This window comes from Pezoporus flaviventris, unplaced genomic scaffold, assembly GCF_033815535.1.
Source record: "Pezoporus flaviventris isolate CSIRO_AGI_PZ_B2104156 unplaced genomic scaffold, CSIRO_AGI_Pfla_v1 ptg000011l, whole genome shotgun sequence".
Classification (NCBI taxonomy): Eukaryota; Metazoa; Chordata; class Aves; order Psittaciformes; family Psittacidae; genus Pezoporus; species Pezoporus flaviventris.
In genome coordinates, this window is record NW_026892559.1 from 2,100,657 (window position 1) to 2,119,777 (window position 19,121).

Genomic DNA, 19,121 nt, shown 5'->3' on the forward strand with positions numbered 1-19,121 from the left:
GGGAGCTGGAAAAGTAGTAGTTTTGGGGAAGAGTTGCTCCGTGAGCCCGTACAGGTTGTACTGGCTGTACAGGCTCATGTAATAGAGAGGACTTGATAAAGCTGTAGCACTGTAACTGTAATGTCATGCTTTGTCAGGGCAAACATTTGCAACATGGTCGAGAAACTTTATCCAGCCTTCTTCTGTTTGAGACTAGATATACTTGTAATTTTTTAATCACAATGACACTGTTATTGAAGGGCATTACAGAAGTGCAAAGATGCATTTGTTAGGGGGCCTTAATAATAATATTTGGATTGTTATTTTTAAGTCAATGTTAATTTTTAATTTTTTTGAGTTTATATATTGTGGAGTGTGAGTAATCACAATTTACCAGTTATGGCTGCTTTTCATATCTTTAACTTGATACTCAGAACTTAGCCTTAATCCAAGGGGTGGGCTTACCAATGCCAGGGGTGTTACATCAGCAAGAATTTTCAAGTATGATCAGGTCTGTGTACCAGATGTGAAACTCCCTGGAGCTATGTAAGGAGAAAAAGGTGCTGGTGGAGCTCTCTCTTCTCTCACCTGTGTATTTTCACATTTCTATAGCATACTGCTTTCTGATACTGACCAACTAGCAAGATGACAGATCCTTCTGTACATGTGACTGTTTTTTTGAATACTTTCTTCTTCCATGCTATGAGAAATGCTTTTTGAAAGTGGGGTGAAGATGAAGGGAAGAAGAAAGTGCCAACTGCCTTTCTCTGTGATTCAAGTTTTGTGTTTCTTACCAAATGTTACGCACCAAATGCCATAGGGTGGGAGCTCCACCCTGAACTGACAAGAGGAAGTTGTTCAGCCTATTTGTAGCATTTTATCTCATCTTTTTACGAAAGCATAGTAAACAAGAGAGAAACTAGAATGCTGTTTGGAGCTGGGGTGAATAGCTGCAGCAGAAGGCCTTCTGCCACTGAATTAACTCAGCGTGTCTGAGGTTGGGTTTGGACAGGACACGAGCTTCTCTTTGTCATAGCAAAGAAAGATTTTACCTTTCCCTCAGACACTTATCTAACTGAAGAGCAGAATGCTTGACTCAGTATTTAGAATTTAGCTGTAGCCTTTCTGCAAATACTGTGTGTTATCTGACCAACTGCTTTGCAGTTCAAATGTCACCGTGTTGTCTATGATGAGGTGGATAATATGGCCAAGAATGGCTCATGTGCTGTCTCTCCTCCATCAGCCTACATGTCTGATAGCCTACAATAATGATCTTACCCATTGCAGAAAGTTTTGTTGCTTCTCCTAAACTAGACGGTTGAGCTGTGAGGACCTGTGAAGATCCTTTTGCCTTCTTTTCTTCTATTTGGTTCCTTGCAAACCTTGGTGTCTTCTGTCAGCTGCATAAGCAAATGCAGGGACTACAGACAGACATTTTGACCTCTTTTTCTCAGCAGTTTCATCAGTCCCCTGCCCTTGCTGTGTTTTGTTCTTAGAGTGACTGAATTCAGTTCTGATTCCACTTATTTCTCATGCTAGGTAACAGGAACTTGAAGATCTGCATATGAATATCTTTGAAAGCTTTGCAAGGCTAAAATTTGCTTTTGTACGTTGTAGGGTAACCATGAACAGAAATGTCTGACCCATTTTGCCTGGCTCTTTGTCTCTGCTGTTAAACTGGAGATTTGGGGTTGATTCCTGGGCCTTGGTTCAGTCTGTTTATAGCAGCACCATTTTGAAGCTTTGCAGTATTTTTCTTCATTCGCGGGTTGCCATCTTCAGAACGTGGCTTGGACTGTGGAACACTGAACTCATGCATTGCAGTTTTGAACCCTGTTTTATAGGAATTAATAATACATTGCTTTGAAGTGAAGAGTAGCAACTTCCGTCTCTGTGCTTTGCATGGAAAGGTGTGCATGATTGTAGACGGTCCTGTGTGCTGCTGCATAGCTTTTGGGGATTAGATGGAAGGACAATAGTTACAGTGTATAGCTGCAAACATTTTTGAAGCAGGGTGGAGGCACAAAACAGTTGCATCATTGATCTCCAGGGAGATTCTTCATGGTAGCTAAGGGTGTGACCACAAAGATATTAATGCTTCAGGAATTCTGGTGATGAAGCATCAAAATGGTCCACAAGCATCAGAGAGATGAAAAAATAGGATATATGTGATACAAATTTTATGAGATCCTTGACAGCCAGCCCATCTGTGGCAGGAAAATCTCATCCTGCTGTCAGTCATCTAAAGGTGAGGGGTAAAGCTAATCCTCCTAACAGTAAATGCTGCAAATTGCCAGATGGTTGTCCAAGTGGGACAAAAATATGTACAACTCAGTGAAGGGCACCTTCTGGCCTGTGCTGTCCCAAACCCTGTTGATGATGCTGTCATCCCTTCTATCACTATACCATTTTTAGTGCTTCTTCAGCCACTTGTAACAACAAGCTGTTTTCCTAAGGTGGATGGGGCAATCTGAAGACACAGGAGCCGTAGTTCAGCAACGTGGGCACTCCTGCTGCAGCACTGCCCTTAAACCTAGCCTCTTGTTTCTGACTTTGGCAGAGCAGTTGTGCTCAGCTTTGCTGACACTAGTATTTGGGGAACCGTGCTGTAAACCAGCATACCAATACAAGTTAAAATAACTCTTTCAAAACAACTGTGATCTGAGTTCACAGAAGGTTTTGTCAGCATAACTGAGGGCTGACATGCGTTGTCCCAGGCCTAGGTACAGCAACAAGGGCAGAAAGTATAACCGCAGTTCACTGATAATGAAAATACCATGCACATACAGTGTAGAAACAAAATCAGAAAGGCAGGCAAAAGGTGCACCTAACTGAAACTGGGCATTGCAGAATTTACTTCTGCATTCTCCAATATCTCAGTAGAAGAGAAACATAAAGGAATTGTTTTCTGCATACAGTGGAAAGCAAAAACTCTCAACAGCTAAGGCTGCTGTTGTAGTTTGGCAAGTTTTTTTTTTCTCTGGCAGCACTCTGTTCTCATCAGGGGCTAGCCCAAAGTTTTGCTGGCAAAGCTGAACCAAGTTAACTAGAGGGGCAAGTGCCATGGGGAAATACTGGAGATACTTCATGGTGACAGTTCCCTTTTATAGCTTCTTGTGCAGTATGAGTACAACTGGAGCATCAGTGGCAAGGCAGAAATGCTGGGACATGGCGGAGGGGGATGAAGAGCTCATTATTTACCTACCACCAGACTAAATATTCATTGAACTGCCTCCACAGGAAGTCAGGGTGTTAAACGTCTTTTTGCACTTCTTGGGTTCAGTAGGTTGCTTAACAGAGGCTTGCTTGATGGTTTTGTAGGCAAGATGGGATAACTTGAAGCTGTGAGTGTAGCTGGTGAGAGAACAGCACTGAAATAAAGTCTTGGTGATATACTGGGAGGATGTCTTGAGTAGGGCTTTTGGGTGGGGTGAGAGAAGGTCAGTGTCTGATACTCTTCATTATTTTCACTATTTTGATTTAAACAAGAGAACTGTGCATATTTATTAAACTTGCAAGTTAGGGGGTTGTGAGGAGGACAGGTTTGGGACTCACAGTATTTGGAGAAGCTGAGAAGTACTGGACAAAACCAAAGAAAGAATGCAGAGTTCTACATTTTGGTATGTCTAGTCCATAGCATTAATTGAAGATGGAGGATGGCTGGCTAGATAGCAGCTCTGCAGAGGAGGACTGGAGACCTTTCATGGTTTGTGAGCCAAGCACAAGTGAACATGTTAATGCACTTTATTTACACAAAAAAGACAAACTGGCTGGATCATATGCCTGAGAAGTGTTATTTAATAATCATTTACCTTTATAAAAGCTGATAAAGCCTAGGTTGGAATATGTACCAAATTTTGGACACTGTACTTAAAGAAAAATAGAAAACAAATGGAAGGAGTCCAAAAGTAAGTAAACAAGCAAAGGTCTGGGAAATGTTATCTGTAAGGGAAAGTGAAGCAACTGGCTTTGGTCATTTAATATAACAGAAGACTGTAGGAAAACCAAAGTTTTTAAATATATAGGGATAGATGCAAACAGGAAGAGAATAAATTGTTCTCTGTAATAATTGCAGGTAAGGCAGGGAATAATGAGTATAAATTATAAGAAGGGAAATGTAAGACAGTGTCCTGGTTTCAGCTGGGATAGAGTTTTTTTATTCCTAGTGGCTGGTACAATGCTGTGTCCCTTCAGGAAGGTTTTTACATAGTAAAGACATCTATGCACTGGGATAATTTCTTTGCAATAATACCACATTTTTTCATGAGAAGTCTTCAAGAACAGGTTGGACGAACTACTGTAAGGAATAGTTCAGGATATTTTATCCAGCCTGAGAGGTCAAAGGCATTAGGTGATTGGAGTTCCTTCATCCCTATGTGATGGTTATAGCTGGTTGTATCTGTTGCTTTAGGTGCCAAATTCTGTGGACACAAATTCTGTGTCAGTGGTAGAAATGCTGCCCCTTTCCTACCTTTTTACTACTGCTTCTGCTCCACCAGCTAAGCTGCTCATTTGCATACACCATTAGAATGAGCCAGAAGAGCTGTTATAGCTGAGAACAGTAGAGCTTTGTCAGTATGGGTCATTTTGAACAGCACTTGGGTTGAGCAAGCCAGAAGGGTACAGGGGTAGGGACAGTTTTGCAGGGATCAGTACCAAGTAGCTGGGAAGGGCAGTGGGAGGAGCTGGAGAAGGAGCATATTTGCGCGTGGGTCTCCTGTAGAGTTTACCCAGAGCCCTACTGCTTGAGATTTCTTCATAGGATCATTATTTTCTTTTCCATTTACTATAATGCAGTTAACAGAATAGCTTGTTCCACAGCTCTGGGCTATATAGTCATTTCAAAGCCTGAAAAATGTGCAAGGCTTAGTTAACTCCTAAAGGATAATGATCTACAATAGACACTCTTCTAACATGTCAGCCCCATCCTAGACTGCTGAGGGAAGCAGCGAAGGATTATGCCCTCTTGACATTTTCAGAGGTCAAGTATGAAGTCTTCTGTCATGTTGCCAGCCCAGATAGCTACAACCCAGTGTTTGTTTCCATAGGACTCATCATGAGAGACTGAAATTGTTCTTTACAAGATTCTTGCTGTGGCAGTTTTGCATTACTTACTATTAAATGTGTATGTATTTGGAAGGAGGGGTTTTCTTTTTCTTTTTTTTTGTTTGTTTTTTATTGCTCAGGGTTTCTTTTCTTCTTGCTTTGCTGTTCTGCAAGCAAGAATTTTCCTGGACTACCTGTCACATCGGCTGAACGCCTGCAGTGATTTTCCTGACCATTTGCTACGGTCAGGGAAATGTCACTTAAAGTTCATTGCTGCCTCTTAACTGATGGAATAGGTAAGCAGGAAAGGGAGAGTAAAGAATTACTGCCATGTCTGCACATTCTGGTGGTAGAGAGCTTTTGAAGACTCAAGATGAGGCCTGCTTCCCTTCTTTCCAGTGTAGATTTTTATACCAATTTATATATTGCATGGCATCTTTGTCCAAGTGTAACTGAACTTTTATTTCACTTTTCTATGATATGCATACAATGAAAGAAATGTGTATTTAAGTTCAAGCACATGCATATTCAGAAGCAGGTCATGCCACTTGAAAAGAATATTTCCCAGTACTATGTATTGTTTGCTCTTCATCGAAGTATGATGGTGAGGCTGCCCAGAAGCTGATGTCTCAGCTAGCCAGTGAAGGTTTTTGTATTATATTTGCAGTTATTGCAAAACCATATCTCTACCCTTACTCTGGTTTATCCCAAAGTGCAGTCAGTGCACTCCCATTTCACAGCTTGCATAAATCTGAACAGGAACTGTTTACCCCATCATTGTAGGGGTCTGTGTACTCACTGTAGTTAGTTTTCAATTATTGTTATTCCGTTCTACAGATTATTCTTCATTTCTGTAGTCTGAATCCCTTCTATGATGCCCTGATGTGTTCAGAATTCCTGGTGTATGGGCTAAATTCTACTTTTTACCCCGTTAGAACTTAGAAGGACAGAACGTATGTCTTGTCTTTGACTATTGCATTTTATTCTCTAGGAAACAGTTTAGGAGTCTACATGTGCAATAGAAATAGTTTCATACATTGCAGTTATGCAAGGGCTTCTTTTTTTTTGTAGTCTTTTGAGATTTCATTATGAAGTTACATTTGAGAAGTATTTAATCATTGGTCTTAAGTGAAAAATAATGTGCAGAGTATGTTTCATAGGGCTTAGATGCAGTACTTTGGAGTTACTATCTGTACAAGTTTAGATTTCTGTCTTCATAAGACTTGCAATTTATTGTTAAAGATGAGGCTTTTTTAATTTAGCTGTTTTAACTTGATGGTAATTTAGAAACTTCACAAGGCAATTGAATGAGTTGAGTGAGTATTTAAGAAATATGGAAAGAAGTTACTATGTTCCCTGCAGCTAGTTCTGAATGCAAACCAAAATGTACCCATTTTAAAAAGCAAGCTACTTGCGGATTCGGGAAGACCATGAGGAGCTACTGACACCATGGTCACCCACTTTCTCCTGTTTTACTGTGGGACGTGAGCTTTGTGTGCTCCAGAAGAGCAGAGAGGCAGAGTGAGAGATTCCTCCAGGGTTAGTACCGTCCTGGACAGCAGAGGATCAGTTTCTCTAAAACATGATCCATTTTGGCTCTGGTTTTATACTGAGTCTGAGGGGGTAAGGAGGTCTGTTATATGGAGAGCTGCTGTTAATTCCTCACGTCTTGGTTTTCTGTCAACAGACAGATGTACTTTCCTGTCTAAGTGTTCCTGTTCTCACTATAGTTCCTCTGACATGGAGCAATATGTATGTCCTGTGGACCTGTAGAATTTGAAACCAGCCCTTGCATGTACACAAAACACAGGTGCAGATTAAGGGAAGACTTGCAGCTTCGTTAGGATTGTCCCCCAATCATCCTTCTAACCATTTCATGTATTTCTTCAATGTTTCACTGCCATTCCCTTACTTAAAGGTCCTGATAATTTTACTCTGTGTTGAGGCTTTTAAAGGCATTTGTTGGAGTACTGTTTCTGACTCAGGTTCTTGGACCCAACTTTGTCAATGGTGGTTAGTTCTACTAGAAGTGTACACATGTTAGTCTCTTCAGCAGCCCACGTAAAGTCCAGGTCAGTTCCTGTAGCTCCTGTGCTGTCAAATGGAGTATGTTAATTGACATTGCTTTATACCAGCTGGAGACCTGGTCCAGTGTGTTGAAAGATGCAAGAGGCAGTTGCTGCTGTGTTTTTAACTTAGATGGCCCGAAAGGATGTGCAGTTCCGTCATTCTCACTAATTCTGTAAATGTTTTCCTCTCAACAGCTCTGAAAAGTCCAGCTGCATTTCATGAACAAAGAAGGAGTTTGGAGCGGGCCAGGGTAAGCTCCAGTATTGTCTTTAATGTTTTGGAGAGGTAAAGAGTAGTATTTTGGGCATCCTGTAGCTATAAATGAGATGCAGAAGGGAATCATTCATGTTTTGGATGTGATACAGCACTATGTAGTCAGGGGTGTATTGGATGGGATGTTCTTTAGCTTGTATGTAATGGTGATTAACCCTGAGTTGTTCTTGAAAACCACTGAATACGATGTCTGGATTTCCCTTGGGAGTCTTATTTCTGAAAGTCACTGATACTATTCTTCTGCACTGTCCATATACTCTACATTTTTATTTTTATGGTGTCTGGTTTTGCCCTTAAATGCTCCTATCATGTGTAGCTCAGTTCCACCTTTGAGGAAACTGTATAGTTTCTCTGTTACCTGCACATGCACTTGTTTATCTAGGCCATCAGACATGGAAAATTTAATGGAGAGGATAACCCCGCCTGAAAAAAAAAATCACACAGACTTCTGGCTGTATGGAAAGAGGAAGCCAGGCGTCACACTTCATGTGGTACCTTTGCTAACTGGGGGGTTTCTTGATGATTTCCTCAGAAAGCCTCTGGGGATAGTTTTACTTTTCTGATTAGCCTGCAGGGGAACAAAACCTGTTATGACTGCTGGGCTAAACTTTGTTTTAAAAGTGAAAGCAACATAAGTTAATAAATTACAGCTGGGATTAAGATCTGTAAAGGAGCGTTAACACTTTAAACAGTGGAAGGATTGGGACAGAGGACTTTGCATTAAGACCAGTGTCCCAAAGGCTTTTCCTTCTTCTTTCTCTTTTTTTTTTTTTTTCCTAAAATCTTCTTATTAAGTTAATATTTTGGTGGGGGCAATTGAGCAAGTATGGTGCAGTTTTCTGATTAATATTTATTTTCTCCGAAGGCCTATCCTGGTGCCCAGTACTTACCAGTCAGTTACCCACTGCTCCCAGATTCCCATTCCTGGGCTCTGTAAAGGGTAATGTGCTCAGCCCAGTCAGGGTCATCAGGAGCAGTGCTCTGTAGCATGTTCTCCAAAGACAGCTAAAAGTAGCTCTGTAAATTAAATGAGTCTTGCTGTAGCATTTAGATACTGCCTGCCAAGGGACTGAATAGGGTCTTTAACTTAACAACTAACATATCTTTAAACAAATAAAAAACTATATGTCCAAACCACAAGTCAGCCACCAGTATATGAAAGTATTTGCTGTGAGCAATGGAACCAGTGCATTTATCTTTAATGTAAAAAGAAATGTCTTGAATTTCACCCTGACAAGTTAGTGGTATTGCATAAAAGGGGAAAAGAGAGCTTCAGCTCTTAAGAAAGTCCTTTACAGTTTCTGTTCTGCAGGCCAGCAGTGCACAGTTTAACTGAAGCGATTACAGTAGAAGGTCATCTTTAGAATAAGCTCATTCTCTGGGTGTTCTGGAACAGAAGATATGCCCCTTCTCTGTTCTGTGTTTGTTTAGATCTCAGCAACAACTAAAGATGCTTTTTTCTCTTCTTTGTGCTGTCCAAGATTACCTCACTCCTGAAATTGGTTCTTGCTTGTCTGTTTTTGCTGCAGACAGAGGACTATCTGAAACGGAAAATCCGGTCCCGTCCGGAGAGATCAGAGCTGGTTAGGATGCACATTCTGGAAGGTATAGCACGTGGTATACAGGAAAACATGAACAATAAATTTTATCATAATTACTTATTAATCAGCTTTCTATTTTGCCTCTGATCCCCAAGTCTTTCTTTCAGTTGAGAGCAGGCAGAAGATCATGCCTGTTGCATGATTTCTTGAGCGGGATTCAACTCTGCTTACATGGAGATTCTTAGAAGAATCTGTTATGTGAACCCAACTTGTGCAGTTTTGTGTAGCTGAGCAACAGTGTAAGAGAATGACCATGGATTGCTCTTCTGTTAAGGGAAGGCACTACAAAATATCCAAGAGGAAGTAAGACAGAATTGATGAAATTAGTAATAAGCACCTCAGTTTCTGAAAGGGGATACTGTGCTGCTGCTGGGTACCACATCTTTGGACCGGAACTGAGTTACATCAGTTTGAGAATGAATTTGTCCTATGCTAGAGTCACAAGGGCTACTATAGTTGTATTTATAACTTAAATACACATAATAACTATCATATCTTTATAGTGCATAGTTGTCTGTTGTTATCTGCAACTATTTTGCTGTAGTTAGCTACTGTTATCTACAGTAACCTTTCTGCATAGAAGTAAAATACAGTTGAAGTGCAATAGGTTGACCATTGCTGAATTGATACCATTTTATTTACTTTCCCCCAAACAGAGACCTCGGCTGAACCCTCCCTGCAGGCTAAGCAGCTGAAGCTAAAGAGAGCCAGACTGGCAGATGACCTCAATGAGAAGATAGCGCAGAGGCCAGGTCCCATGGAGCTGGTGGAGAAGAACATCTTGCCTGTGGAATCAAGCCTGAAGGAAGCCATTATCGGTAAGGCCTGAGGAGGATCTGTGTTGAGGGCATTTCCCACAGCGGCTGTGATTTCCTATCAGTTCTTCTGCCTGTCTAAGAGAGTGCAGCCCCTTGGTTGGTCTTATTTTCCTGCCTCAGAATCACAAGCTTTCAGCCCCAAGGATTCTGAAAAACAGAACTCCCTCCAGCCAGATGGTGCTATGAAGAGATTAAATTATAGGGGGTATAGACGTCCCAGAATAATATGAAAGCAATTGCATACCCATAAGACTTGAAAGGCTGTTGAAGACTGCATTCCATAGATTCTCTCATTAGAGATCCTTCTCTCAGTCTGACATGCAAGCAGCCTTGGTCAGGGAGAACCTACTGACTTACTCAGATCAGGGAGAGGAGACAGAATATAAACAGGTGTGGTGAAACAAAAGATGTCTGTGAACTTAAAAACTTCAGAGGATTCAACCTCTTTAAAAATAAACCAGAACAGATGTAAATCATGCCAGTGCCATTCCAAGGGCTGAAAGGAATGCTGAGGAATAGCCTTCCCACTGCCTCAGCAGTGCTCTTTTCCGTCTCCCCAGACTGAGCAGTCTGTGTGTGTCTGTGGTTATTCATCCCTTTAAACATGCACAGCTACTTTAAAGACAAATGGAACACAACTGTGAGCAAGATGGAATATTCTTCATGAAAAAGGAAAAGCACAGTAATCTGGGAGAGCCTGACTTCACCATTGCACAAGAAGTGGTTGAGGAAGAGAAAGAATGAACTTCTAAATTGGAGCATTAGAGATGTGGCTTCCTTCTGACTGAGCCAAGGACATCTCTCTGGATTTCTGTTGCTTCTGTGTTAAGTGCAAATGATAGTATTTTCATGCTTACCAGGATTAATTTGAGGTAACGTAATCTAAAAAAACACAAATGTACACTCACATGAATTTGTCTACTGGGCATGTAGATAGACAGAAATATTAATAACAGTCAGGGCCATCACTTAATCCGTAGCCTTTGTTGCTTTGCTGGGAAGACTAAAGGACAGTTTGAGATGCTGTCTTGAAGAGGCATTCTGCCTTCCACCACACAGGATGAATATCAAAGAAATCATGACTCAAGCCTTACAGTGCCCATGCCACAGAACTGGGTTTGGTCAGAGTTAAGTAGCACTTGTCCTGAGCTTCTCTGGCTAAGAAGCAAGGGAAGTGATTCACCCCAGTCTGCATCATTTTATTCTCCTGGTAGTGGAGATGAATGTAAACACAACTGATTCAGTTTGGGATGTGTTCTGTCATTTTTAGTTGGTGCTTTAAGCGCAGCTCAGACACATCTCTCTCCATGTCTTCATTAATCTTTATGAAACATCTAGTGTCAAGTGAAATAATTCCTTATTCCACTTCAAAGACTACAGTTGATGTTTGTGTTTTTAGTTGGACAGGTGAACTACCCAAAGGTTGCAGACAATTCCTCCTTTGATGAGGACAGCAGTGATGCCCTCTCCCCAGAACAGCCAGCCAGCCATGAGTCCCAGGGGTCTGTCCCATCACCGATGGACTCTCGGATTTGTGAGCCTCTCCCTAGCACCACTGGCACATCACTAGCTCAGGTGAGAATGTGGTGGCTTCCTGCAGTGCCCTGGAGCTTCACAGCTACTGCTGATTTCTGGCAGAGGATCCTAAAAAGTGAGACCAAGGGATCCTTAAAAGGTATAGTCTGTGAGATTTCACAAGGGGTCTTTGCTCTGTGTGGCATTCATGAAGTCCTCTGGTTATTCAGAAGCCCCCATAGTAGTGCAGTGTGGGGAAGGGGAGCAACCATCAGTTGGTGATACAGCCTGTGTGTGACTGATTCTGGCAGGCAAAGCTGGGAGGTACAAGTGTGGAATTTTGATTCATTTTCTCCTCTGAGAAGATGTGCTGCTTCTCAGGGATAACTGGAGCAGTGAGTTGAAGAAGTCAGATTAATGACTTGAAACCTGTGCTGCTTCCCTGGAAGTGGACGTTTCCTGCACTCTCTTTAAACTGTTTCCTTCCTTGTATGTGTATTCACCGTGCCTTCTTCTGTGTCTGCAGGGTACATCCCAATTGCAGATCAGCGCAGACTCCAGTGAAACACTTTTCCTACCTGAACAGCCACCCCCACCTCTGCCACCTCCACCTCTTCTGCCCCCTAGTCTTACCAATGGAGCAGCTCTTACTGCTGCCAAGCCCCCACCAACACTCATTAAGGTACTATTTTGGCTGATTTCTTCGTAATTGTAGTCTGAAGGCTACAATAAGATGGTTACTCTGAAAAAGGTTTGGAGCTGGAAATACTATGTTGACAGATGCAAAGGAGGGAGAGCTGATTTTGTGTGGGCGTCTTCCTCTGACACTGGTTGCAACATATTTAACATTCTGTAAAATGAGTCCTGAATGCAGAATGTTTTGAAACAATCAATCAGGAGTATCTGAGTGAGTCTGCACTGGATGAGCAAGTGATCTGGTGTGCTGGAAAAGGTGACCTGCATTATGGTGCAGTGTAAGCTGCTGCAGGTGCTGTGACCATACTGTTGCCTAAGTTAAAGAGGCAAGGAAAGACGCTGAGGTCAAATCTGGAGAATTTTGAAATGAAAACTCCAGTGTATGTTCTGGTTTACATGGGGTGTTATATTATTTCAGTGTTTCCATTCTTATTTGCTTCCTCCTTTTTTTTCTAAATAGCAAAGCCAGCCCAAGTCTGCTAGTGAGAAGTCTCAGCGCAGTAAAAAAGCCAAGGAGTTGAAGCCAAAAGTCAAGAAGCTTAAATATCATCAGTATATTCCCCCGGACCAAAAGCAGGACAAGGGAGCTCCTCCCATGGATTCATCCTATGCCAAAATACTGCAGCAGCAGCAGCTCTTTCTCCAGCTTCAGATCCTCAACCAGCAGCAGCAGCACTACAACTATCAGACCATCCTGCCAGCCCCACCAAAGTATGGGTCCTAAATGGCAGCACTCTCTTAGGAAGCACTTGCTTTCCAGTACTGTTATTAGAAGCAATGTGTTCTGGGGTGAGGTGTGGTGATTGGGTGTAACACGTTTAAATTTTGTTAGGTTGCAGCAGGCCTCAAAAAGGGCCTGAAGTGAATCGGTTGCCAGAGTAAGGGTCATGGATATAGTCAAAGGCATTGGTGTGGTTTAATGTCTAGGATGACACTAGTGACCCAGATGTTTCTGAACTATGTGATTGTTGACACTAAGGGCCTTCATTGCCTTTGTAGCTTGGTTTTGATGCCTGTGTTTTTTCTTTCCCTGCAGGCCTCCAGGAGAGCAGCAGAGTGGTGCCACTGTCCCTGCTGTACGCAGTCTCTCTGCCACAGTCAGCAGCGCATCTTCGGTATCCTCTGGTTCCAGTGGGCTGATGCGACAAAACAGTAATGCTGCAGTGGGCAAGCCTGGCCCTCTCCCTGCCAACCTAGATGAGATGAAGGTAAATACCTGTGAAGCTGTGTACCCCCTTTTCTGCCGTTGTTGGAGGGCAGTACTGAACAGTGTTGCTGCCCCAGAGCAGGGCTGAAGTGGGCTGACAGGATTTAGTGACAGTAGCTGGTATTGCTACCCTGCAGTCTGTACCTGTGGTGTAGGTTTGTTGGCCTGCAGGAGGCCTTTGTCTCATGGCTCTGGTAACTGTTAAGAGTTGTTCTGGAGTCTATGTTCTCTTAATGTTGCCTCCTTTTTTTTCCCTGATTCAGGTAGCAGAGCTGAAGCAAGAGCTGAAGTTGAGGGCCTTGCCTGTCTCAGGCACAAAGACGGACCTGATTGAGCGTCTCAGAGCTTACCAAGAACAGAACAGTGCAGCTGGCCAAACAACCCCCACTCCCAAGCCCAGCACAGCAGCCATGCTCCCAAAAGCTGCCGAAGTGGTGGTAGCCTTCCCTGCTGCCAGGCTGAGCACAGGGCCAGCCCTGGTCACCACTGGCATTGCACCAGCAGAAGTAGTTGTGGCCACAGTCACTGGTGGTGGTGTGATGAAGTTTGGCAGCACAGGCTCGACTCCTCCTGTTTCTCCAACTCCTTCTGAGCGCTCGCAGATGAGCACAGGGGATGAGAACTCAGCCACCGGAGACACCTTTGGAGAGATGGTGACCTCACCCCTGACCCAGCTCACCTTGCAAGCATCTCCAGTGCAGTTCCTGGTGAAGGAAGAAAGCTCCAAGTCTGCCTCCTGCAGTGTAAATGCAGCACCCAGGTCGGAGCGGTGTAGCACTGGTAACAGCAAAGATGCAGAAGTTAGGGACAAGGACCAGATGCTGCAGGAGAAGGACAAGCAGATCGAGGAACTCACCCGCATGCTGAAGCAGAAGCAGCAGCTGGTTGAGATGCTTAGACTACAGCTAGAGCAGGAGAAGCGCTCTCAGCAGTCACTACCGACCCTAGCGGCTGCAGGAGAAGGAACAGCCCTTGCCTCCAACCCAGCAGCATTTGGCATTCAGGTCAAGAGTGAAAATGGTTTCCTGAGTTGCCAATCTGCAAAGCAATCCAGTGGCCAAACAGACCAGTTCAGCCCTGCACCAACTGCTAGCCAAATGGACACTTCGAATCCAAGCCCAGTGCCAAAGAAAGCCGTGATGGTGAAGCAGGAGGTGCCAGCCGCGGAAGCAGAGCCACCGTGCCAGTCCCACAGCCCTCGGCTTTTCCTTGGCCAGCAAGGGAGCTCCCTGAGCGACCTCATCAAGGGCAGTCCGCCCCCCACCCTCATCACTGACTCCACAGGGACCCACATCGTCCTCACCGTGACCAAGCAGAGCACCGAGAGGCAGGGCCTCTCGCCACATGGGAAGGCAGGGAGTAGCTGCCCGACCTTGCAGGTGGGCAAGGGTTAGATCATATCCCTGCTGCAGGCAGTTGGGTTTGTCTCTCCCTCTTCCTGATCCTGGTCAAGTCAAGCATATGGTGACTTAATATGGTGGAAATTCAGTGCAGTAAATACTAAAATGGCTGAGTTGCCCACTACGAGGGCTGGTAGATTATGGCTTTGTGAAACAAAGCAGTGTAAGCAGATCTTCAGCAGAAAGCCTGGAATTTGACAGTGATGAACTGTGTACAGCAATGCAGGACTGACTGTGTGCTTCACAGGCTGTTCAGCATTCTTCCAAACGCAAACTCTTCTGCCTTTTATCAGGCAGGATCTCCAGCTTGGAGGACAAGGGTTTGCTGCCACATTTCACTAGTGGCAGAACAACTATGCCTGTGATAGTAAAAAAATCAGAGTGTGTTTCACCTCTTGTCCTTTACTGGAGAGCATAGTCAGAATGATAGATAGGTCACCTGATCTACTGAAAGCTGAAATCAGACCCTGGGAGCAGTCTGTTTGCTTTTTGACTGCTCTTTGCTTTAATGCATGTCAGTATTTCAGTGTTAACGGAGTCTTTCATCAGAGATGATCTACTATTCCCTGGCTGGCATGAGCTCAGCACTTAGCAGAATTGTTCCGAGCATTTCTTCCAGGAAGGAATAAATATGCTTAGGTTTTATGGCATAAGTCAACCCCCAGCATCTTTCATGGCAGAGATGATTTTGATTCTGTGCTGCCTTCTTGCATCTTCTGCAGAGCAAGTGGCAGTGTCTGCCACCAGGGACAGGCACTAAGCATTTGCTGTGTAGCAGGCAGCTGTCTAAATACCAGCATTCGGTGTCACTCTTGATACCCTGGGGTATCTCACCTGAACTCCAGCCGCTCCTCCAGAAGGGCCCAGGTCCTGTGTCAGGTCTGCTAGCCCTCGAGGGATGTCATGGATAGCCCAGGGATTTAGACTGGTACCACTTCCTCTTCTGGGACTCTGAATCCCATCCCAGTCTGATTTCTCTGCTTGGTGAAGCAGAACGAATCACTGAATTCCCTAAAGAATAGTGAGTGGGGGAAAAACAAACTTCATAAATCCTTTGAGAAACACAAGCCTTGTTCCATGTTGTGTCTGGGGAATGGATACCCTTCTCATGGATACCCTTTTCTTTCCAGAAAGTACAATCATCGCCCGCTAAAACTTCCAGCCAACCACAGTGTCAGCTACCTGCAAGCACCCCTCAGCAGCCCACGCAGCAGCAGAAGCAGCCGCAGCAGCCCAGAGGACTAAACCAGTCTGTCAGAAAGGTAGCTCACTCCTTGCTCCCTTTTCTTCCTTGTTTTTCTTTGCCTGCTGCCAGGGTTTGTAGCAGTGCCAGGAAGGGAACACGTGCACAATCCTGGTCAGATACCATCATCGCAGCAAGTGAGATCTCACAGCAGCTTCTGCCACAGCTTGCAGCTGCATGAGATGTTGGGTTTTGAGTTTGAACATGGCAGCAGAAAGGGTGTCTGGCACAGCCTCTCCATTCCCCCCTCCTCCTCCTGAAATAGCTGTAAGGGAGATTGCTCCTCAGACACGAGGTTTCAGGAGCACTGAGTGTCCATGGGGATGCTTGGATGAGTTGTGGAGGCTTTACAGCGAAGAGCTTTGGACTAAACCATGACAATTTCCTAGCTTCTGCCTTTTGGTCTTACATTTGGGCAGAATACCAGCGGGTGTTTTAAATAAGCATTGTCTATCAGTTAAAAACGGTGAGAGGCCAGAACTGGTTCATAGTGGTGTTCCTGCTTCTTGAAGGACTGCTACTGAACTGAAAAGGTGGCTACATAGAGGGTGGTGTGGGCAGTATGTCTGCTGCTGAAGGTGGCATCTGAGCTCTGACAGGGATGAAAGGATGGGACCTATTACTCTCTGGTACTGATGAACATGCTGTGGTTTCCATTCCTGTATGTACCTTGAGCACATCTGTTAATCATCTCTTTGTGACTCAGGAAAGAGAGCACTTCTGGCTTTATCCCTTCTCAGGGGATAGTTGTGCATCTCCTCCCTTTCTAGCCGATTTTTAGCTGTCTCTAACATGTAATCAAAATACAGAAATATTATGAAGAGTTTTTAGAGCTTGTTAGGATCACTTCTGTGTGAGATCTTGGAAAATATATGACAACTAAAACAGGAGAAGTTTAGATTGGATATAAGGAAGAAGTTCTTTACTGTGAGGGTGGTGAGGCACTGGAACAGGTTGCCCAAAGACATGATAAATGCTCCATCCCTGGCAGTGTTCAAGGCCAGGTTGGACAGAGCCTTGGGTGACATGGTCTACTGTGAGGTGTCCCTGCCCATGGCAGGGGGGTTGGAACTAGATGATCTTAAGGTCCTTTCCAACCCAAACCATTCTATGATTCTATGACAGGAGTAGTTTCTAGTGTGGTCAGAGTGGGATACCCACTTTGCAAAGGGCCAGTGCCTTGGTTTGCTTTGAGACCTTTGAGGAGATGCAAAAGTGATCAGTGGCACTCTCCTAATCCTTTTGCCTCCCTGTAGGGTCAGAAGGTAGGTCTGCAGGTTGTCACAGGGCAGCCGTCTCACACCATATTCATACTGTCTTTCTCAGCACCTCCAAAGCAACAGCCCTTCTTCCCCAGTGGTTTCCACAAACGGTCCCTGAAAACTGGTGCTCCTGGCAAAGGAGTGTGTGTGGAAAAAGGGTACCCTCCCAGCACATTCCAGGGGCCTGTGGCACAACACCAGATTCCAGCCCCTCTCAGGAAGAGAGCAGACCCCAGAGCAACTCTACCAGCCAGGGCCTGCGGTCACTCCTCTACCTGCAGGTCACAGAACAGATGATCAGCTTTCCAGGGAAAACAGGAGGGGGAAGAGCATCAACACGTATGAGTATTGGAACTGGCATTCATCTAATACCTGGGGATCACTGCTCCAGGGAGCAAGCTTCGCTGTGGATCACACATAGCTGCTGTAGAGGCAAAGACCTGATCCCTGTTTTAACTTTTCTTATGGGCAGTTGTGTGCTGATTCATCTGGTAAAGCTGAGTCATGAGCACCACTTCCTGCAACACTTGGGGTTTCCTTTGGAGGTCCCTGGTGCTGCTGAGTGCTCTGGGGCCCTCCACCCACCATCAGGCTCTGAAACTTGGCTGCTAGTGAAGCTGGCTTGTGTCCCCAAAGCAGGCACTGCAGGAAGAGGTGGGTAAAAGAGGAGTCCTGGATATATTGTGCAGAGTAGGCTGAACACAAAAAGGGAAGTGCCCTCTCTCTCCAAAGTGCTAGAGGAATTCCCCACTTGGACAGATGAGGCTTTCCCCATCCAGGAGCAGCCCCGTGGCGGTATGTGGCATTGTGTTAGCGTTAGAAACGTCAGCAAAAGATTTCCAGCTGTGAGTTGGAGGGGAAATCTGTCTTCCACCCCTGCAGCCATAGTGCATAGAGTACACAGAAGAAGCCACGCTGCTTGGAGCAGAGCAGAGCAGTGCAGACCTCTTGGCAGCACTCACCAAGAGAAAGGATGATAGTCTCTCAAAGCAGCTGTGAGGCAGGAGTTGGTGCGGTCTTTCCCCTGATCTCTCCCTCTGCTTTCTTTCTAAACAGCCCTCATCACAGCCTGGCTCTCCTGCTGCCCTTTCTCCATCCCAGATGGACCTGGAGCAGCAACAGCACGCATCGCTTTTTGGAACTTCTCCATCTCCTCTCTCTGTTCCCTCGGTCCCAATGAAAGAGCCACCAGGCTATGAGGAGGCCATGAAACAACAGCCAAAGGCCCAGGTGAGAGCAGTTCTTCTCCTTGGTTTCCTTGGAGAGCAGGTGAAACATTGCTGTTGTAAATCTGCTTAGATTCCTGATCTGGGCCAGTGACAGAGAATGGAGACACAACTGCAGCTTCCTAGCTGAGTTCCTTCTGAAGGATTTGAGGCAGACCCTAAATCATAGATAGAGTTCCCCAGCCACTCACTGTCTGCTGAGTGGTAGTACAGCAGATGCTGACTTTATCTTCCCATCCAGAAACAGCCTGGGGCTACAGAGGATTATGGTGTGCCTCCATGTGCTGGTTCTTGTTAGCTAACAGACCCATCTCGGGGTGAGGGAGGAGAGCCAGCAGCTGAGGGTGTTGCAGAAGGTGGAAGCTCCCCGGTAAATAGGAAGCTAACCCTGCACTCGCTCTCCCCAGGAGAACGGCTGTTCCAGCCAGCAGATGGATGACCTGTTTGACATTCTCATTGAAAGTGGAGGTAAGGAGGCAAAGCCAGCATTTCCCAGAGACTGGGTTTGAGCCTGGGAATTATAGAGCACTGAGGGGAGAGTCTGTCATGGCCTAGGTCTTTGCTCTTGCGTCCCTGCCAGCGCCTTCAGCATTGGCAGTCAGCAAGGCTCTGAGGGAGATGTCAGTCAGGCACTGGTACGATACAAAGGTGCTCAGTGGCTCTTCTACATCAGATCTGGGCACATCTCTTCTGCGATACTGGACAGAGCTTGAATTCCCTGAAGGCAGGCTGAAAACTCCCCATAGCAAGCCAAGCTTGGGTACAGGAGTTTCCTTACTGCAGTT

General features: G+C 44.9%; 1 protein-coding gene across 2 annotated transcripts in view; it reads left to right on the plus strand.

Moving 5' to 3' along the window:
* The window catches only part of MRTFA (myocardin related transcription factor A), a 48,504-nt gene that overhangs the window by 25,521 nt on the left and 3,862 nt on the right, over nt 1-19,121 (plus strand). For both annotated transcript variants that reach the window (XM_061450746.1, XM_061450747.1), the window contains exons 3-13: nt 7,290-7,345; nt 8,898-8,973; nt 9,626-9,787; nt 11,187-11,362; nt 11,829-11,984; nt 12,459-12,709; nt 13,035-13,206; nt 13,469-14,584; nt 15,736-15,867; nt 18,167-18,340; nt 18,744-18,804. In XM_061450746.1, the coding sequence (XP_061306730.1) occupies nt 7,290-7,345; nt 8,898-8,973; nt 9,626-9,787; nt 11,187-11,362; nt 11,829-11,984; nt 12,459-12,709; nt 13,035-13,206; nt 13,469-14,584; nt 15,736-15,867; nt 18,167-18,340; nt 18,744-18,804 (2,532 nt within the window). The remainder of the gene's footprint in view (nt 1-7,289; nt 7,346-8,897; nt 8,974-9,625; nt 9,788-11,186; nt 11,363-11,828; nt 11,985-12,458; nt 12,710-13,034; nt 13,207-13,468; nt 14,585-15,735; nt 15,868-18,166; nt 18,341-18,743; nt 18,805-19,121) is intronic.